Source organism: Dromaius novaehollandiae, chromosome W (assembly GCF_036370855.1).
Source record: "Dromaius novaehollandiae isolate bDroNov1 chromosome W, bDroNov1.hap1, whole genome shotgun sequence".
Lineage (NCBI taxonomy): Eukaryota > Metazoa > Chordata > Aves > Casuariiformes > Dromaiidae > Dromaius > Dromaius novaehollandiae.
Window position 1 is genome coordinate 11686205 of NC_088130.1, and position 19301 is coordinate 11705505.

General features: G+C 41.6%; 1 protein-coding gene across 4 annotated transcripts; it reads right to left on the reverse strand.

Annotated features, from left to right (window-relative positions):
- Nucleotides 1-433: 433 nt before the first annotated feature.
- LOC135324307 (beta-1,3-galactosyl-O-glycosyl-glycoprotein beta-1,6-N-acetylglucosaminyltransferase-like) lies at nt 434-11779 on the reverse strand. 4 transcript variants are annotated; one of them, XM_064500311.1, is made up of 4 exons: nt 11669-11765; nt 4543-4621; nt 2340-2469; nt 434-1893 (listed from the first exon to the last, which is right to left on the reverse strand). In XM_064500311.1, the coding sequence occupies exon 4, from the start codon at nt 1752-1754 to the stop codon at nt 474-476; it is 1281 nt and encodes a 426-aa protein (XP_064356381.1). In that variant the 5' UTR covers nt 1755-1893; nt 2340-2469; nt 4543-4621; nt 11669-11765; the 3' UTR covers nt 434-473. The 4 variants fall into 4 exon arrangements, with proteins under 4 accessions (XP_064356381.1, XP_064356383.1, XP_064356382.1 ...); XM_064500313.1 differs by having other exon boundaries at nt 4543-4591; nt 11669-11764; XM_064500312.1 differs by lacking the exon at nt 11669-11765 and adding an exon at nt 9568-9622.
- Nucleotides 11780-19301: the final 7522 nt, after the last annotated feature.

The window sequence follows — 19301 nt, forward strand, 5'->3', positions numbered from 1 at the left end:
AATTGGCGGATACAATTACGGCTGAAATCCTCTTTTATAGTCCTCACACCAAAACAATACGCAATATTAATCACTGATCATGCATGCATGCATGCATGGAAACAACCATGCATGATATGCATTTTCCAGGCCTTCGAACAAATGGTTTAGCCAAAAGAAGCCCATTAATTACACTTTTTAGATAACAATAAATATTCCAAATATTTGGGCTTCCAAAAATTGCTGTCTTTAATTTAATCCCATAGTTTCTACCCAAAGTTCCAAGCCTCAACATAAAACGCGAGACATCCTTGTCTTCACTTGAGACAGGTCGTCTCCCCTCCTTGTCCATGGACCTCCCTGTGAGGCAGGGTCTCATCATCACCACCACGCCGATGTGATGAGAGAGCGCATCAGCACCACCACCATACACATTAAAGTATATAGCCGTATCTTATTTGTACCTATGTTTTATAAAATGTAAAGTGAGTATTTCAGTTATTTTGCTGATACAAAGCTTTGTGTCGCAAATACTCTTCCAAGCATTTCACAGCAAAAGGGTCAACGTCAGTATCGAACTTGTTAGCAAAGAAGTGGTGGTTTCGCAGCATCCAGTTCAAGTCTCCTGCTCCAAAAACGCAGACGGAGTGAACGTGAATCCCACTGCATGGTGGGTAGGGTGCACCTTTAGACATGTCACCTTTGAAGTACTGCCACTTCACAAACCTGGCCAGCGCATTCATGTCAGAAACGTCAAACTTATTACTGGCGGAAACTGCACCCGGGACTTCAGGGATTCTCTGAATTGTTGCCCACAGGTACTCATTGGGGCTGTAAGTGTCTTTTGCCCATTCAATAAATGAAAGGATTTTGCTGTTTTCTAATACGTGTTCTACAAATCTTCTGCTAACGACAAAATAGGCACTACCAGAAAAAATTGGAGTACTGAGAGGTGGTTGTTGTTTGTCTATGCCTGTGTTCTTTACTTTACCGTCAATAATCTCATGGTGCTTTTTCCACCTTACTTCTTTAGAGAGAGGCATTTTTTCTGTTTCCAAGCTGTTTTCACCTTTCAGGGCTTTCAGCCTCTCTACTATTTCCTGGTTGGTCTTAATAGGAAAGTCCATGCCACAGAGGTTTATTAAGTATTTCCACTTCGTACTTCTTCTGTAGAGGTCTTTCATGCAGTTAATGTCTGCCTGCACCCTGCTCCATGAAGCATATACCACACTCTCTAACTGGCTGGAAATAAAGACATTATCAAAACAAGAAACTATTCCCTTCACGGCAGCAAAAAAGGATTCTGGAGACTTTTTGTCAACATGAATGCAGTAAAAATTCTGAGGAGCATAGATTGATCTTAGAAGTCTATCAAGCATCTCAATTTTGTGATAAACCACTATTGAGTAAGCAATTGGAAATTCTGCTTCTTCGCTGCTGAGAGGTTCCATAATATATTTCCTAGTCTTGGTAAAGGAGGCACAGTCTGTTGTCATGTTAATATAGTCATTTGTTGTTAGTTTGGGGCGTTTCTTAAATGACACAGATAATGTCTCAAGCTTTACCTTTTGAATTTCTTCTATATCACCCTCCAATATCTTTGTGCAGCTAATACTGCTAATAGGATCTTCATCAGTCAGCTCCAGATGCCTCCGATTTAGGAAGTCTGGTTTCTGGTTAACTTTCAAAACTGAAATTATTACTAGAATAAGAGTTAGCCCCAAGAAAAGCCTGAAGAGTGAGTTGTGGCAAAACCGTAGTTTCCTTTTCAGCATTTCAAATATCCAGTACCTTCACAGAGCTAAAAAAATTGCCCTCCACTCTGCTCATACCAGCTTCAACAACTTCAGAAAAATCAGTTTGTGTTTCTCATGAGGCTGGTGCATTTGTCGGGGGAGATGGAAGGAAAAAATCCTACAAGAAAATGAAAAATGAATGACAGGCAGTTACTAAAAGGTTACTTTTTTTTAAAAAAAAAATAACTGGTTAAAAGTTCCATTATTAATTATTGATTGTGAAAAGGCAAATAGTTCAGAAAAAATGATTTTCTTGAAATGTAGAGATTAGAGAAATAAACCAGTTTTATTCATAAAAAAAAAAAAAAAAAAAAAAGACTGGGAGAAACAGTTTCATGAGCCGCTATTTCCTAGCTTCTATCAGCTGTAGTACTAGGGCTACAAACCGCGGTGCAGACTGAGAGCATGTTCAGCTGCATCTGACAAAATTAAAGCCAGTAAATCGGATATGTTACTGAGAAGCAGGTATTTGGTGTTAATTCATGCTTCGGAGTTTGATGAGAATGTTTTATACCCACTTTGCCAGTGACATAGATTTCACCACATATTCCATTCACCACTTACTTCCTGGAAGCTATTCACTCTTCATCCCCATGCCTGAAAAGCAGCCCCTGAAGACTTTCAAGATTTTGTGTATGAGATATGGTCTCTTTAACATGCTGCAGGCGATCCTAGAAATACCATCAGGAAAGAGCTGAAGAGAAAGAGAGAAAGAAATTTGTACTAATCAGCTGGGACTGAATTGCTCAAGGATCTCTATCAAGGTAAAAGCATAAAGGCAGTATTTATGATCCATCTCGAAACCTGATCTGTGTGAGTCCCTGCGAATGCACAAACCTAGGAGCACACAGCAGGGCCGTGTTGTCCTTGTTTAGACACACTTATTCTCTACGATTCAGCAGTCTGTTTTTGACAGATTATAAATGTTGTGACTCAGCCTTGCAGAATGTTTTCATGCAAAGTCATTTTCAGCCTTATTTCACAGACACTACTTTGCTCTTGTTCATTAGTCCTGTTTCCCCTTGAACACCTTTTTCTGTATCGGCGCTCTGTGAGGGATCGCTGCAGTTATGCAGCTGCTACAGCAGTAATTGTTGAGAAACCCGCAGTCCGGAGAGGCTTAAAGAACTGGATTTCTGCTTTGTAAGTACCTCCCCATACGGGTAAACTGATCACGAATACGACATCCTTAAACAACTTACGTTGCTGCTTGAATGTTATTCGTACTTACAAACGTTTTTGTCTGAGTAACTCAGTGCAGGTTTGAATTTCAAACCAAGCCATAGTTACAAAAGCCAATATAGTTTATAGAGACCATCTTCCAACACTTTAAGCTGTAAGTTAAAAACTTCATGAAACACTGAAGTGTTCGAGAGACGTATAGCTCCTTTCATTCATATTATTTTTGTGAACGTTTTTAGTGACTCTGAATAACACTTTGACCAGCTCAAAAAGCAATTTTTACCAAAAACAATTGGTAAGAATATCTATTTTATGAAGACGTGTGCGCTGCATCCTGTCCTGGGCTTCACAGTAGCCAGTTCAGCATAAAGCTTTTCTTTCTTACCCTTGTCTTTAAAGCTAGCCCAATATCATTTTAGCTTTTAATTCTCAAACCATGGCTTTTAACTCGCTGCTCGCAAGTCGCAGAACATGTGTGTAGACATAAGAGGCCTGTGATTTGGCATTACGGAGTTTTTTGGCAGCAACAGTGCCATTGGGATGCCCTACACATCACGTCCACCGCTGTGCCCACAGCATCACACTGACTCGGGGGACTGATCCGGCTGGGTCGGGGTGTGTGGATGGGGGGGTGTGTGGATGGGGGGAAATCACTGCACGACTGTCTTGCACAGCTGTAAGGATCAGAGATATTTTACACCTGTATTATCACCAAATATTTCATAATTGAAGCCACTGCCAGGCAAAAAGTCGCAAACTATTTGTGAGTAACAACATTATACAAATATCTTACTTATTGTCAAGGGTACTTTGTTCCCAGAGTTGCATCTGTAATTACTTTATCCTGCATTTGTGAAGAAGAACATTTATTCCAACTGTGTTGTAGGTAAATAGTGAAGTCAAACTGAAAGAGTTAAAGTTTTGCCTCTTACAGTAAGTAGCCAAGTGACCTAGTGTGCAACTACATCTGTTAGTGTGCCTTTTAAGTATCAGGTCTCAGACTTCTGAATCTGAATTTAAAAAAAGAAAAGTGAAATTCCACAACTACCGTTTTTAACTTGGGAAGTGGCCTTAAACCAAATGATGTAGTTTAGAGCAACATTTAAACTGAAATACATTATAACTTATCACACACTTGCATGAGATCTTGCTAGTTCTGCCTCGTATATCCAATCCAATAAAAATAATATCCATTACATATTAACCGAAAAGAGGAAGGACACTAACTTTCTGATAGTTTCCATAATATGTATACAGCATATATTTACATAGGCTGAAGCTTTGATAGTGGTCACCCTTAAATTACTGATTTCTTCCTACCAACTTAGAAATGAAGACTTTCCTAAAAGTTAAAAAGCACTTCAAATACACTTGTACTTGCAAAGCTTTAGTTGACTGAAGCTGGAATCCTTCTCCTTTTAGGATCCCAGTCAGCATGGCTATTCTACTGTACTCTCCATTTATATAGGAGCACTAGCATCGTGGAGTAACATATGCTTTAAAAAGATTGCCACCTCCACCCCATCTTGTTCTCCACAATGCAGGAGGCAGAGCCTTCACTGAAAGCTACCATTAGGATCCTTACCTGCTGCAATTCCCAAAGAACAGAGCTTGCTATGAAGTCTTCCTTGCTCCTGTTTTAGAACAAGACTTGTTTTACTCTTCTTCTCAGCGTTATGTAAAAAAAAAAAAAAAAAAAAAAATTGAAAGCTGAATACAGCGCAAAGAATCTGTTTCAGAAAGCCCTTCTGCATCTATGTGTATACAATTGAATCCCTGTCGTTTCGAGCTGAGAATAATCACACCTTACATTTCCATTATACGAAAATGAAATATCTGCAAACATTACACGTAGCATGGCTCTTATCTTTAGGTGAAAGTTTTTCCATAGGCAAATCTGTCTCACTGACATCCTGCTCCTTCTGAACAGTCTTAACAAGAAGTTGCTATCTGCTTATGCCTGTAATTCCTTTGCAAGAAGTACTAAAACCTGACCATATCTTACTCTTTGCAAATGCTGACCTTCGTAGAGTAAGAAAAGATTTGACACCTTTCATTTACTAATATGCCTGTTTTCTGTTTTAGAAAGCTTGAGATACAATACTCATTAATACAGTTTCACACTGCGCTCAGCAAAGTCTTTAACATTTTTTCTCAAGCCGTACGTCACTTTGGTGTGCACAGTGCTGGAGACGGAGCTTTGCACTGTGGGAGGGCAGGAAGGAGGTTTGCGTAGCCGCAGATAACAGACTGCATGCTGCAGCCTCGGTCTCGCTCTCGTTGAAGTTCAGGCTCGTTAAGTTACCTGCTTGACCAGATTCATTCTTTTACTGCCTCCTTCTCACATTTGAACTATATTTTTTTGATGCAGCAGGCATCCAAAGGGGAAGCCACTGACAGAGTAGATGCCGGTACCTGGAGGAGCTGCGACAAAGGTTTACCTCTGCCTGCTTTCCTCTTCCCAGCAAAAATTATCCTTCGTTGCCTTATACAGGCTGTAAAGTATGACTAAACACCACAACAAAGCACAAGGTTGTTTTGACTTGACTTTTGCTAGAGACTCCTGATTGGCGTTTAAATAGAGCCGAGCTCGTGGGAAGCTCTAATCTGACACTTGTTCCATGTCAGAGGGCAAATCACTTTGGATCACCTGCATCTTAGTTTTTTCATCTCTGATAAAGGACTCATTACATGGCAGTTTGGGGGATGTCTTGGAGGAAGTTAGGTTCAGATTTAACTTTTATATTATCATAAAGGTGCTGGCATAACATAGCTGATCTTGATATGGATGTCTTTACCCTGTTGCTATATAAACTTGAGTTAACTCCATAAACTAAATTCTTCACTTGAGCCACCTTACTGATAGAAACAAGTCAGCAAGAGGCTATATGGGCACTTATGCCAAAAGGGTTAACTAGGAATAACTTTCATCAAGGGAGAGCTGCAGCCACAGGCAGGAGGGAGCAGCACCTGCTCAGCTCAGCATGCCATTTCAGATAAGTATGACTTCATTCATACCTAAAAACAAACAGAAAAATCCCATAATGAATGTAACTCTTCAATGGAAAAAAAGAAGCTTTCGCGAGATTAGACCATAACCCGAAGGGAGACCAAAGTTCACCTGGACTTTTCATGTCAACTGGTGCAGCTGTACGTGCAATGTTAATGCTTTTGGGAAGGAGCGTGAGATGACCAGCATGTTATACTCATGGTGTAGGGTTTGTGCTAAGCTAGGAGATTTTCTCCTAAATTAGGAGATTTTTCCTGACGGTTTGAAGTAGACATAACGCACCTACATTGCTCCCGCAAGACGCTCTGAAGGAGGACGCGTGCTGCTTGGTGGGCAGCAGCCCTCCCGGGCCACGGTCACGCTGTGCCATCGGTGCTGCGCTGCTGGCAAGAGCAGCAGCCCTCGCTCCCGCTGCCTGAGCCCAGCACCAGAAAGCCTCTCCAACAGCAAAGTTTCAGAGATGTAGCTTCGCGCGGTTCCACAGTCCAGCAAACTGAGATTCCCATTTTTAGGGTCTTGTTTGGCCTGATACGGTCGAAAATAGGTAAGGCATCTTTCCCTAAACCAGGGCAGAAATAATAGCTACCTCTACTCAGTGTTTTACATTAGGGCAGTACGATTTCCTAGGACTATATATATATATATATATATATTTTTTTTTTTTTTTTCCCAACTGACATCACTTCAACTGCCTCCTTCTGCCAAAGACTATATGTAGTCCCTAGTTCTTTTGCAGAGCTACAAACAGGTAAAATACAGGTCAGTGCCGTGTAATCATTCTTACTGCACGTGTCTCCCCAAAAGAGTGCAAGCTTATGCTTCTTTATTCAGCTCTACTGCCAATACTTGATAAAGTAAAAGCACCAGCAGAATTGGCAGCATGGGCTCCCTAGTTTTCATGCATCACAGCTCTTCCCTTGTAACAAGGCATCCAAAATGCACCACGCTTGTGGGTCCTGTTTAAAACAGGTTAGAATAGAGTCAACCCCAAAGCTAAATATTTATTTTTTGTATTTAAGGTAGTTATACTTAAGAGGAGTGTAATTTTTCCTTAGAAAAAGCAATTGGAGCATGCTGTGAAAAGACACATACACCCACTCCACAATGAAAATCACCAGGGGCTGCAGGCACAGGGACCGAAAGCAGGTACCTTCTGGTTTTGGCACTTCAGCCATTTCTCACACAAATGGAAAAAGTGTTGAGGCAAATCAGCGCACAGTTAATTACTAATCACAGCAGTATGTCAAACGCCAATTCAGCCTCCAAAAGGAAGGAACCGCTCTTCCTCCGAAACGCGCTACAGGCCAGGACCAGTGCCCGAGGCTCAGAGGGGACTGGCCGAAGGAGAAAGACGTACTTTGAGGTACTTCTGCAGCCTGGCCGTCTCGTAAAGGGGTGACAGCAAGCAGGCAGGCAGGCGCAAAGGGTCAGAGCCACGGCGCTCGGCCAGAGGCCAGCGCCAGCCCTAATGAGCCTGGGCAAGATCTGACCAGGCCAGTAGGCCCAGCTGCAACATCCAGCATTGCCGCCCTCAGCCTCGTGGGCTGCTTAACTGCAGGGGATGAAGCAACCCCTGTCTCCTGCCTTTCTCTTTTCCTCCTGTTCAGATGCTGCTGAAGAATACGCGAGGACGGAGATAGTGACGCCAGCTCGCTTGTGGTTGCTTTGGTGACTTTGGGCAGACAGCTGAAGCGTAAAGAAACCAGGTGAAGTAACGACCCTTCGGCCAACCCCCAGAATAGCAAGCGAGCCGGCATCGACCTGAAGTCAAGTCCTCGCTCTTCTCTCCACTATTCACAAATCCCACCCGAGGTGGGAGGCTCCTCCTCGACGCCTGGCCAGCAGGCCCTCCGCAGAGGGCTGCTTTGCTGCCAAGTCCTTGATGTGTTTTACCAGGGTGTGCGCAGCATGCTCCAAGGCATGCACGTCCCGCGAGCGGTTTTTATAATTAACCTGCTTCTATCCAGGTTCAGCTATGCAGAACACCAGCGCTGAGGAGGAAGTGAGTGTTTTAAACCCACAAACAGGTTGCCTAAATGCAAACGCACACAGGCCCCTGGTTATCTGCAGGGACGTGCCACCCACGGAGCGGAGTCGCTTTTACTCAGCATTTCCGTGGCGCCAAAGCAGCATGACATTCAATTGCAGGCATGGCTGCAATTGAATGGAAGGGCTCGTGTTTTTTCCATTAGAGTGTCTTCAGTCTTACTGAAAGTAAGTATCTGTCATAAACAGAGCCTGTGGAGTCAGACTATTAGACTTTATGGGGTTAAAGCCCTGATTCTGAAAGTCATGTACAGACAGCAGCGGGTTTCCTGATCATTGGCAGCACCCTGCAAGATCAGGACCTTCTCCTTCAGAGAAGATTTAAAAATAATATATATAAGGAAAAAAAAACATTTTTTTTTTTAAGAAAGAATTAACAAAGTTCTAGCTCCATGTAAGTACAGATGCCAGCTTTAAACAAAACTCCACAAATGACTAGTACTGCTACACCCACCACCACATGGAGATAAAAGAATGAGAGTAGCTAGGGGTAGTGAGCTGATTTTCAGGGAAAATGCATGAAAATAAATTCAACACTGTGGTTTATTTTGAGCTCTTGCGTGCAAATGTCACATGCTAGAATCTTCCCCTTTAAACCAAAAACACTAAAATCCGCATGAACACGCACTCAATGTGGAAAATAGCAATGGAAAAAAATGTATTTTTTACTAGCCTTTCTAGTAATCTCTATACATTTTTTATTTATATATATAAAGTCATCTCTGAGCAGAGCTCCAAGACTGACCCCCATTAGTGTTCCTGTCTGTACAGGTCCCACAGGCAGTGCTGAAACAGTAAGAAATTTCAGCTAAGCAAATTACAGCTGTTATAGCAAAGGCGTTTGAGCAACCAATTTCTCCCTCGAAAAGTCAAGATCCCTTAGTACTGAAGAAGAGAGATGTGTTTTACCTCAGCAAAAAGTACAGTCACAAGTCCCAAAATAAAAGGTAATACTGCCCAGTTTAACCCACAGTAGAGCTGCTTCATGTTCCTCAGGATAATCTATGCATTGGCTACACTGAAGTGAAACGTATACCCATTTTTTTCACACCATTCTCCAGTTGGATCTCTAAATTCCCCTGGGATGGAGCACATTTGGCATCTCTGGTGCCTCCCTGCAGATTTTGCTCTTTGCTGCCTTTCAGAAAGGGCCAAATCGGCAGACTCTGTTAGAGGAAAATAATATCATCTACTAAACCAAAACTAAATCCAGTGGGGAAGGGAAGAGGCTGTCAAACTTTTGAGTACTCAGATTCCCTCTTCAAATGCAACATTTAAAATACTCTTCCGAGGAGGCTTTCTTAGCCCTCTTCAGAAGGCAACATTTTCAAGCCATGCCTACAGCAACACTTCATCAGTGAGCTAAAGGACAAGTAGTACCAGTAGCAATAACTTTCTCCTCTGAAAATAACAGATCTCTGCCTTACAGTTGCAGCCCTAATAAGGATCAACTCAAGTGCACAGGTTTGACTCTGTTGTGCAAGTCAATAAAACAACCTTCTTAATCTATAGTTCAAGAAGTACTCTATGCTTTTTGTTAGTTTTGCCACTCACTTCAGATGAGTTCACTTTGATCTTCAAGACAACGGCACATGGAAAAAAAAAAAAAAAAAAAAAAAAAAAAAAGAGTTCAAAAATACAAGTTTTACTTGCCTGAGGGGCAGACCCTACTGGAAAGTAAGTTCCCCTGCAACATACACAAGAAGATAGACAAAAGTCACACTATAATTTATAGTGCTGTATATACCATGAGCATTGTTTAACTTTCACTGCCATCACAGACACTTTATACAGCAGCAGTTCGGACTGAGAACTGCCACCTCTTTCTGTTATTCCTGAGAGGATTTTGCAGTATGAAAACAGCCCAACTCTTTTATCCCTGCCCCCCTCTGCCCCTAATAAACAAAAAAGGCATAAAAATCTAATGGAGAACAATATGTACAATTAGAATAGGAGAAACAAAATTGGGAATATTTTGTTAACATTTACACAATACAGTGTTCATCATGATTTACAAAATTCTCGTTCGGTGGATGCAAACAGCTCTCTGAGATAATCCAGAGTTTTCTGAGATGCGATGAGGTGCGTGTATGCTTTTATTGAGGTTCTCTCTTAGCTTCACAACCATCCTACTCATGAGAATGCTTTACGTTACAAGGAGTAGTTTCCCTGGAGCTATGGAAGTAAAGCTAGTGGCACAAGTTTATGTCAGCTGCACTAGCAGGGCATGCTGCATTCCTGGGGAATCGCTTTTTCTTTTGGTTTCCTCAGAGAGAACGGTAGGTTGATGCTGCTAAGTGTGTTCAAGTTTCAGGAGCTTATGAACCAAAGTAAGCAGAGAACTTTGGGATTATGTTGGGATTCCAAGGAAAACCAGGAGGACATTATATGAAAAGATTTACCTTATTTTTTCTAAAGACCAGCAGTGGGTTTTCCACTGTAGCAACAAATCTGGAGAGCTGCATTTTGCTCCTGTATATTCTCAACACAGCAGACTGTAAATCTTTGGCATGTATGGGTAAGTGTTTCCCAGTGCCTGCCACTGAAGTTTAGAGTAAGAGAATAGACCTTTGCAAAGGGATTTATATTTTCTTAAAGCAATTTTTGGCTTTTCTAACCTCAGGAAGAAAGTATTGCACATGGTTTCACTTGTAGAGCCCCAGGCAATTCAGGTTCATAGGGAAGAGGCAATGCTGGTGATTGATGTCTACTGCAGGCAGACTAGGGAATCACAGAAGGGGAGAAAATAAAAGCAGAATTTCCTATTGTATACGCCTACTTCCAAAAGCAATGTACCATCCTAACTGAGCTCCAACTTGAGCAGCAAATACTGCATTATTTTTCTTTGTGCTTCACAAGACTTTTCAAGTTGAAGTTGATAGACGCAAACGCTAGATTTGTCCTCTCTCCTATCACTACTGTTTCTGACTCCTGAAGGCTTGTCGTTCTTGCCAGCTCTGAAGTTGCCCACCTCAAATTCCATTAAAAAGAAGTTTAAAATTGCAGGCTCCACATTGGCAGTTCCCTGCTGCTGCCGCTCTTCCTTCTTCCACAAGGAAACCCACTTTTCAGAGCAACATTTAAAGCAGGCAAAGCACCAGAGCAGAACTGAGCCACCAGTCAGGCTCCTGAACCCTCTTGCCCAACCTGGGTCACAAAAAACTATTTACAACCTCCTAAACAGCTTTGCTATTAAGAAAAAGGAGGGTTTTGTCAGGGTGTTCCCTGTTCTAGCAAGCTTAAAAGGGGGGGGGGGGGTGAGGGAAGGCAACACTCCACTTCAGGAGCATGATACTTCAGGAGCATCAGCTGTACCCTCTCCCTCTCTCCTGGGCGAGTGCCCCTGTGGACAACAGCCTCCCGCGTGCTCCCCACATCCCGTGGGAGCTGCTGGCCAGCAGGCGCTCTGGCTTGGCCATGGAAAAAAGAAAAGGGAAGAAGGAGGGGAGGGGGGAAAGAGGAAAAGGGAAGGGAAGAAGAAAAAAGGCGCGGCAGCTCATTTTCCCTCCCTTCCAGCGCGGCACCTGCCTGGCGACCCCCCGTCTGCTCCCCAGGGCCGAGGCGGCCCGCGGCGGGCACGAAGGACGCCCCGAGCAGGCCCGCCCCGGTCCCGGCCCCGGCCCAGCCCGGTCCCGGTCCCGCCCGCAGCACCCACCTGCGGGGAAGCCGCCGCCGCTGCAGCCCGGCGCGGCGCAGCGGCTCCGGAGCCGCCGCCGCGCAGAGCGGCGCTGCCGCTGCTGCCGACCCGCCCACCTCTTGCAGCTGCGCTTTTCTAGCGTGCGTATATGTGTGTGTGGTTTTTAAGGCTTCCCCTACCGGTTTCGGTGACGCCGTTTCAGCTGGAGTAGGCACCTTCACCGCAGTGGGGGCGAGTCCTCCGCTGCTCACGGCACGGTGCAGGTCGGGCGTGGGCATGCATGGTCTGCCGGACCTCAGCTCGGCGACCTTGCCTCGTCAAGCAAAGGCTCATTACGCACCTATCTATCTCCTGTGTAGCACATGCTACAGCAGCAGTCCTCCCCTTTTCCGGGCAAGTGGGGGGAAAAAGTGGCCTTTCTGGTGTGTCTGTCACTTATAGGGCCAGACCACAATATTAAAAAAAGACTTTTCCTCTGGAAACCCAGTAGTGATTGGTAACTTTAGTTCTCAGTGGGAGTGAAAAACTACTTTTTCTGAAGGTGGCAGGGGAGATTTCCTGCTTGCTTTCCCGAGAGAGAGCGCACTGGTTTGTGGTGCTACTGGCACAATCGATGTCTGGTATCCCGTGGGTCACACATGTGAAGTAGGGCAGTAAGAGAAGATAGGGTAAATTTAAATGTTCCTTCTTTTGCTAAAAGGTCTGCAAAACATCACAGTCATGGCATTGCAATGTGATGAGTCGTATCAGGACACAGGTATATGCCAGAAAGAACAAACCTGATACAAAGGTGGAAGAAAAGGAGGGTGACCAGGAGGGTCCACTTCATTTTTTTTGTCAGCCATTCTTGGTCACTGGACACAGGCAGGATTTTGGCACTGAATGTTAGCACGTTTTTTAAAAATGTGACTGTATAGGCCAAATTTTCAGTGAGTCTGTAGCAGAGGTATACCCACACGGTGGATGGCAATAGGCTACTTGCATCTAGAGGCACAACGCCATTGATCCCATACGTGTATTTAGCTGTATCTCTGCATAGCTGTGTGAACCATAAGGGTGATCTCAGCATCTGCATGCACATTTACAAAAAAAAGAAAAGAAAAGAAAAGAAATTTCAGTGAGTGTGTTTTAATTATGGTTCCTTTCATGCATGGTTTTTGACAACTCATCCTGAAAAATATGGATAAAGTGGGTTTGCACAGTGGTTTTCAAACTTCTGATCTCGAGGCTGGGATACGTCGATGATAGAGTGCCCAGGCTGCTCCTCGCTGTGTGATACACCTGTGAGAGATGCACATTTGTGACATCTGTGAAACGAAATTAAGCAAAAAAGAAAAAAAGAGATGTTGTTCAAGATTTGGAAATACTGTTCAAGAAATAAAATGAAATAATGGAAAAGGAGGAATTTAGAGACAAAATGTAGACCAAAGTGGACATGGAGCAAAGTCACAAACATGGGAAATTTAGAATACATTGTTAATTTTATTGTAAGTCTTGACTGGTTTGCATGAAATCGATTTTTACATGAATATTTAAGAGCCATGGTAAGACCAGCAATCCAGTTAGAACAAGGCATAAAACAACATAATTAAGGCTAAGTTTCAGGAACACAGTCAGTTTTCTGTGCATGGCTAAACATACATAGATATGGTCAAGAGTATTTCAGGACAATATGCCTTGAATGTATTTCTGCTAGGGGACACCTGTTGCACAGGTAGGCATGCTCTAAATTCTCTGCTTACCCTTTAAAATGATCACCGCAATGACTTTGTGTGTCTAATAAATTTAACTCCAATATCTATTTCTCGTGCTAGTTCAGATCTAACATTAGGAAGAGTTATCCAAACATTGGTTTTGAATCTTCCTTTAGAGGACTAGTGTTTGAGAATGTGCCTTTAGTATACTAACCCTCTCTAATGGAAGAGCTGATATAATCCAGAACTTCGTATTATCTTTTCTGTAGACATCACTAGTTGTAAAGTTTATGAGCCTTAATGTACGTTCGTGCACAAGTTCCCCACCCTGTGTGTATGCACACATACTGGCCACCTCGAGCTTGCTCTGTACCCGCGTAGCTCCTCAGGGCAGACCCGGCCCCACAGACCGCCTGGGCCACCCTGGAGAAGGAGGGCACGAGCAACGTGCCCAAAATCCTTCGCGCTTTTGTGGCACTGTGTGGCAATGTGGTAGCACAATCCGGCCCTGCTCAAGGGTCTCAGGGCCTGGGCTGACCTCAGCGGAGGAGGAAGATTTGGAGAGCGCCAAGCTTCGCGGTCATGTTCCAAAATCGAAATTTCAACTTTCATCTGGGGGAAAAAAATAATCCTAATCTTCATTTTGCAAATACAATCTTGAAAGCAGAACCTCAGTGTAAATCAGAGGAGGGGTATCTGCCTGAATTGCAAACATGCTGTGTGAAAAAAGAGGTCTGAAAGTGACCATACCTGTAAAAATCATTTTAACGCAAAATGCTGTATGACAGAAGGAAGACTCTTACACTCCAGCTTGCCTAAGAAAATACACCTCAAGTACATTGTAGCATGTTTCTTTTTTGAACAAAAAGGCATGTGAAATGGATGAGTGCTTAATTGCAGGGATGAGCACAGCTCATGGCTAGAGTTAATAAGGGAAGGTCAAATTTTCCTTTTCAGAGTATTTGCAGTACATTGGAACTAGTCTTTCATTTTACCCATTGTGCGTTTACACAAATTGCTATACTTCAAGGCCACCCTGGGACAAGCTCCTTCCAAGAGGCTGGTTGGCAGCGAGTCCTAATTACAGAACTGAAAATAGAAATGGAATGGACTGCAGTTGCCAAAATTAACTGTAAAGCATATACCGGATAAATTAGGGGCCTCTCATTGTGCCACTTAGATTATTTTCTGTTACTCTTATCCCGTTAAAAGGCCCGACTTGCTGATTGCACTGAAGAGGTGAGAAGCATGCCCGGCATTAACATGTCTGCCTGGGAAACCAAGGACTCCTCCTCGCGCTGTCTTCTCCAGCAGCAGTGATGAAAGAAGCTTCTGGTACAGCCTAGGCAAAGCCTGTATTTTAACCACAGGAAACCTAAACCATGAGGTGCATCAGTCAAGCTCCTCCTGAGACACTGAGCGGAGACACTAACAATTTATACTAATTTCAACCTTTCAAACTTTTCCAAGTTTTAGTTACTATAAGTACCAGTTGTCCTAAAAAGTGCCCTCTCCCAAAGTAAAAATAAACAAATAACAATATTTTGTGTGTGTGTGTGTATATATATGCATATATATGTATGCATTCACCAGGAGTTCTGCGTTAATGTCTGAGTTGGTTTCCTTTCATCCCTACACTCTTGAAGGATTTCAGGAATTTTGCAGCCCCATCTCACTAGTCTTTAAGGTGATCTGAGTTCAGGCTCCTGAAAGACTGCAGACTTTGCCTCTGCAATGCCCTGCTCAAGCCTTTCCTTTGATTTTCTATCATCCCTTGACTGTTTCAGAGCCCCCTTTTTCATAATCTAAATTTGAGTCTCATTTCTTCTTCCCTCCTTTTGTTGAAGGTGGGCTGTTGTTTAGTTGTCATAGCAGTGAAGAATAACTTCACAATAAACTATTTCACTGCCTCTTATGTTGTTTTCCTAGATACACACACATTTCCTTTCCATTATGAATGTCCAAATTCATGTGATCCTTTATTGTATGAGCAGCATCTTTGATATAGTTCTAAGATTTTTACAGTGACAGTGTTTTACCATCAGTAGTTGCATAAACTGGTAGTGTGGTTCTAACTTTCCTATTTGCATTTTGCAGGTACTGCAGCTTTCTGGGTTGTTGGTATGACATATCTAGCTAATAGGATTTTGTGCTATATTCTCCAATGTTTTTACTTTTAGAAAGAAAGAAAAAGAATTCAATATCAACCTTTTTTTCCCGGCATATCCAAACAAAGTAATGCCAGTTCTGAACCACACACCTGTTTCCTTTGCATGTGTATTTATGCGTATAGCATTAGACTCTTGTCTTTACTTTGCTCCTTCCTAACCAAGCTTTCAACACCTACTCAGAATTTCACCTTATCACTTTCTTTGTGACACTTTCTCATATTTCTGTGAAATTGGCAGTATTTCTGTTATTTTTTCATTCCGTTATGCTTTCTCCATACATAATCTTTGTGTTTGTCTTTTATAGCAAGGTTGCTCCGTTAGCAGGGATCAGCTGAATATTTTTCAGAGGTCACCTATTTTTTACCAGCATTTGCTCAACTGGAAACAGGATGTCCAGCTGTCCCTCTGGGCCACTCAGTCTCCCTGTACACCACTTTCTTAAAAGTACACTATATGTGATTCATAAGAAACGACAGAAATATGAATTTTCAGGCATTCCTGTGGGAGTTTGTTCTACTGCATCAACTTTGAATAATGTATATTGACTGATATTTTCCAGTACTGGACTAGATATGCCATTCCCTAAGGAGACTGTGATCTGTGTATTTCCTAGGTTGTATTTTACTTGTACATTTAATACATGTGACCTGGTAATAAGAGTTGTTCCTCAGTGTGTGATCTGATTGTTACCTGTCTGTGACTTTGCTGTAAATTTAGACACCATATAATCATATAAGTTGGACCATATAAATAATAAGGGCTTTATTCACAGCACTAGATAGAACTGTCTGCTGAACCATTTCTTGAATCAGTACTGGCATACTGTATGGCATGGGTATACTTTCCTTTTTTTTTAGGGATTTCCTCTTTGCCTGCAGGCTTTGTCATCTGGCTTAAGTTCTTGGAAATGTAGTATCTTTATCAAAAGGACAGATAGTGCTTGGATCTGTATTTTATTCCACACTTTATATAGTCTTTCAGGCTGTCTTTTCCAACCTCATCAGATTGAATTTTGCAGACTTAAGTCTCAAATCTGTCTTGTTTCTTTACATTCCCATGGGTTTGTGGTTTGGTAATGTAGTCCATTATTGTTCTGCCCCCAAGGTTAAAATGGGGTCCTAATTATAGGCTGGCCTATTTATATTTGGCAACTTAGCACTCCTTTTTTATTCTAAGTTTAAATATGGATTCTATGGAGACATTTTGTTCAGGTTCGAGTGTCTTAGCTCTGTCAAAGACAGATGCTGAACAAGAGGTTCCCTAAGACTTGTATACAATGCAAATCACTTGTAAGGGCTTCAGAAGTTTCCTCTTCATACATGACTGATGCCTCTTAACAGTTTAATTCTTTACAGGTCAACAGTACTTAGCACGTTTCTTTTGTACATAACTGTATATATGTGATAACTGTATATTATCGCCTAAGCTTCAATTATGAAGTAAACATCAATATCTAGAAATATGAAAAAACAACTATTGTCTCCATTTCTTTCCAGCAGCTCCATTGACCCTTCATAAGGGATAAAATATCTGCTTGATCTCTTCAAAGTTTAGTTGTTTCTCTGTGATGCTTTCCTTTCTGTTGCTTTTTTTTTTTTAAATTTTCCTATGCCCACTCTTATCATGCAGTGTTCATAGGTGGTGACCTTTTGAGGCAGAGCTAAGTATTCAAAAAAACCATAAGAATTTGCCCCTTGATGATACGTTATGAGTAAGAAGCTTGTGAGAAAGAAAGTGTTTCATTTCCTGCTCTCAGTGCTCTCACCATCAAACTTTAATAGCTCAAGATTTGAAGGAAGATTTGAATCGCATCCTCAAGAAAACTCCTCTGTCCTGCACAAAAGCTTCCTGGCTGACATATTTTCATTTACACCATATATTAGACATCCTGTTTACTCTTGAAGCAGTTTGATCTGTCATTGTGGCAGCAGTCTGTACCTCAGGATAGTGTTCACAGAAAGGGTTTAAACCAGAACTGGATATGAATAGACTTGGTTTTAATTACCAAGAAAATGTCCAGTAGTCTCAGACAGTGTTTTCTTCTCTGTGTTTTCTTGAGTAAGGAAGGGGCAGACCATAAGCAGGTGTGATGCTAAGAATCTCTCTATTCAGGCAGACACCAACAGGATGTAGCCCTATAACTAGATATGATAGAGAAAAATCATTCCAGCAAATCACTGTTCTTTCCATAGTCTGAACTGAAAAAGCTGTAGTGTGAAAAGACCTGTAGCCTGTAATTTTCTAGCACGAAACCAGAAAAAGAATAAGAAATGAATGATGTTATCTCAGTCCGAAATATTGCTCTTACTAAGCAAATAGGAAGAAGCCTTTATAGTGATGCAGTTGAAGCGGTGCCTTTCCAAGATGTTCTTTATAATAGAAGAGCATAAATATTTTTTCTAAGCAGAAAAATTACCTGATATATAAATTTTCTCATATCTGTAGTTTCTGACTGAAATAAAGGAAGAAATTCAGTGAAGTGCTTTAAGGTTTACTGACTAAACATTTTGCACAGATATTACTAACCTGACTGCCCAAACCTTTTGCAACCTTTGCTTCCTTCAGCCACCTTCTATGTAATAATAATATCTCAAACCAAATATGTTCAAGGCTATTTTATGGCCTGGGCCCAGAACACACAAAACTTTACCTAAAGGTCATAACGAAGTCCAGTGATGACTGTTTTGTTCCTTTGGCATAATGCTGCAACTTTTTATACTAAGGAAAAATTAATCTATGGACGGACAAAAATTTCTGGGAAACTGGCTTGATGTTCTCACAGAAATAAAGAACAAACCACAAGACTTTGGTCCTGTTTCTCCTCTCTTCTATGAATTCATGGCAACAGTTATATTCAAGCCAAACTAAAAAAGAAAACAATTACCCTCATTCCTACCACAGCAAAACATTGCATTGCATGTGCTACTCCTGAAGAGGCACATAAAAAAAGATGAAGTGGTAGATGTTAATTATATTGCTTAGTGCTTCATTGGAATATGCTGAGGCTTTCTGATGATGAAGGAAGATCAAACTAGAGAACCTTTTGCTTTTCTGTATCAGACATGATTCTTCAGAAATCAGTTCAGGATTAAAAATTCCTTGAATAAAAAATCACTCTCAAAAGCTATACTCCTTCTTTGCATATAAAATGACAACTAAATACTGCATAGGAAATAATTACCTTAAAATCTGAATTCCTAAAAATTTCAAAGAAAAAATTTGAAAGGGATATTCCACTAATTTAGAATAGAATATAATCCATATTTCTGGCAAACATATACACTCACAGCTAGCCCACATAGGTATTTGTAAAACTGATGGGATTTCAGTATACTGTGAAGAAGAAAAGTATAGAGTAAGACTCTATTGTCATTTATTTTAATTTAAACCATTATAATTCAATTGATTTAAAAAAATCTAATAGGGATTTAAACTGAGGCAACTGAGATCGGAATTTGGCCTGATGTTTAAGCAACCTGTTAGATCAACTTCTTAGGGATGTCCATTGAAGACAGCTTTGTTTCAAATCATTTAACTTGTTCTAGTGTTGACTGAGAACTGATCATAAATCCTTCATGATCGCTCAAATGTTCCTGGGCAAGTGAGACTGCTGTGAATGTATTCAGGATATGTTTTATGAATTTATCAAAAACTATGGACAGTGGGACTGTCAGATATGGATATATTTGGCAGAAGTACTTGCCAAGAAAGTAGTAGATGACTTTTATCTAATTTAGCAATATTCTAAGGACTGCAATGGAAAGAGCCTTCAATTCTATATTGACA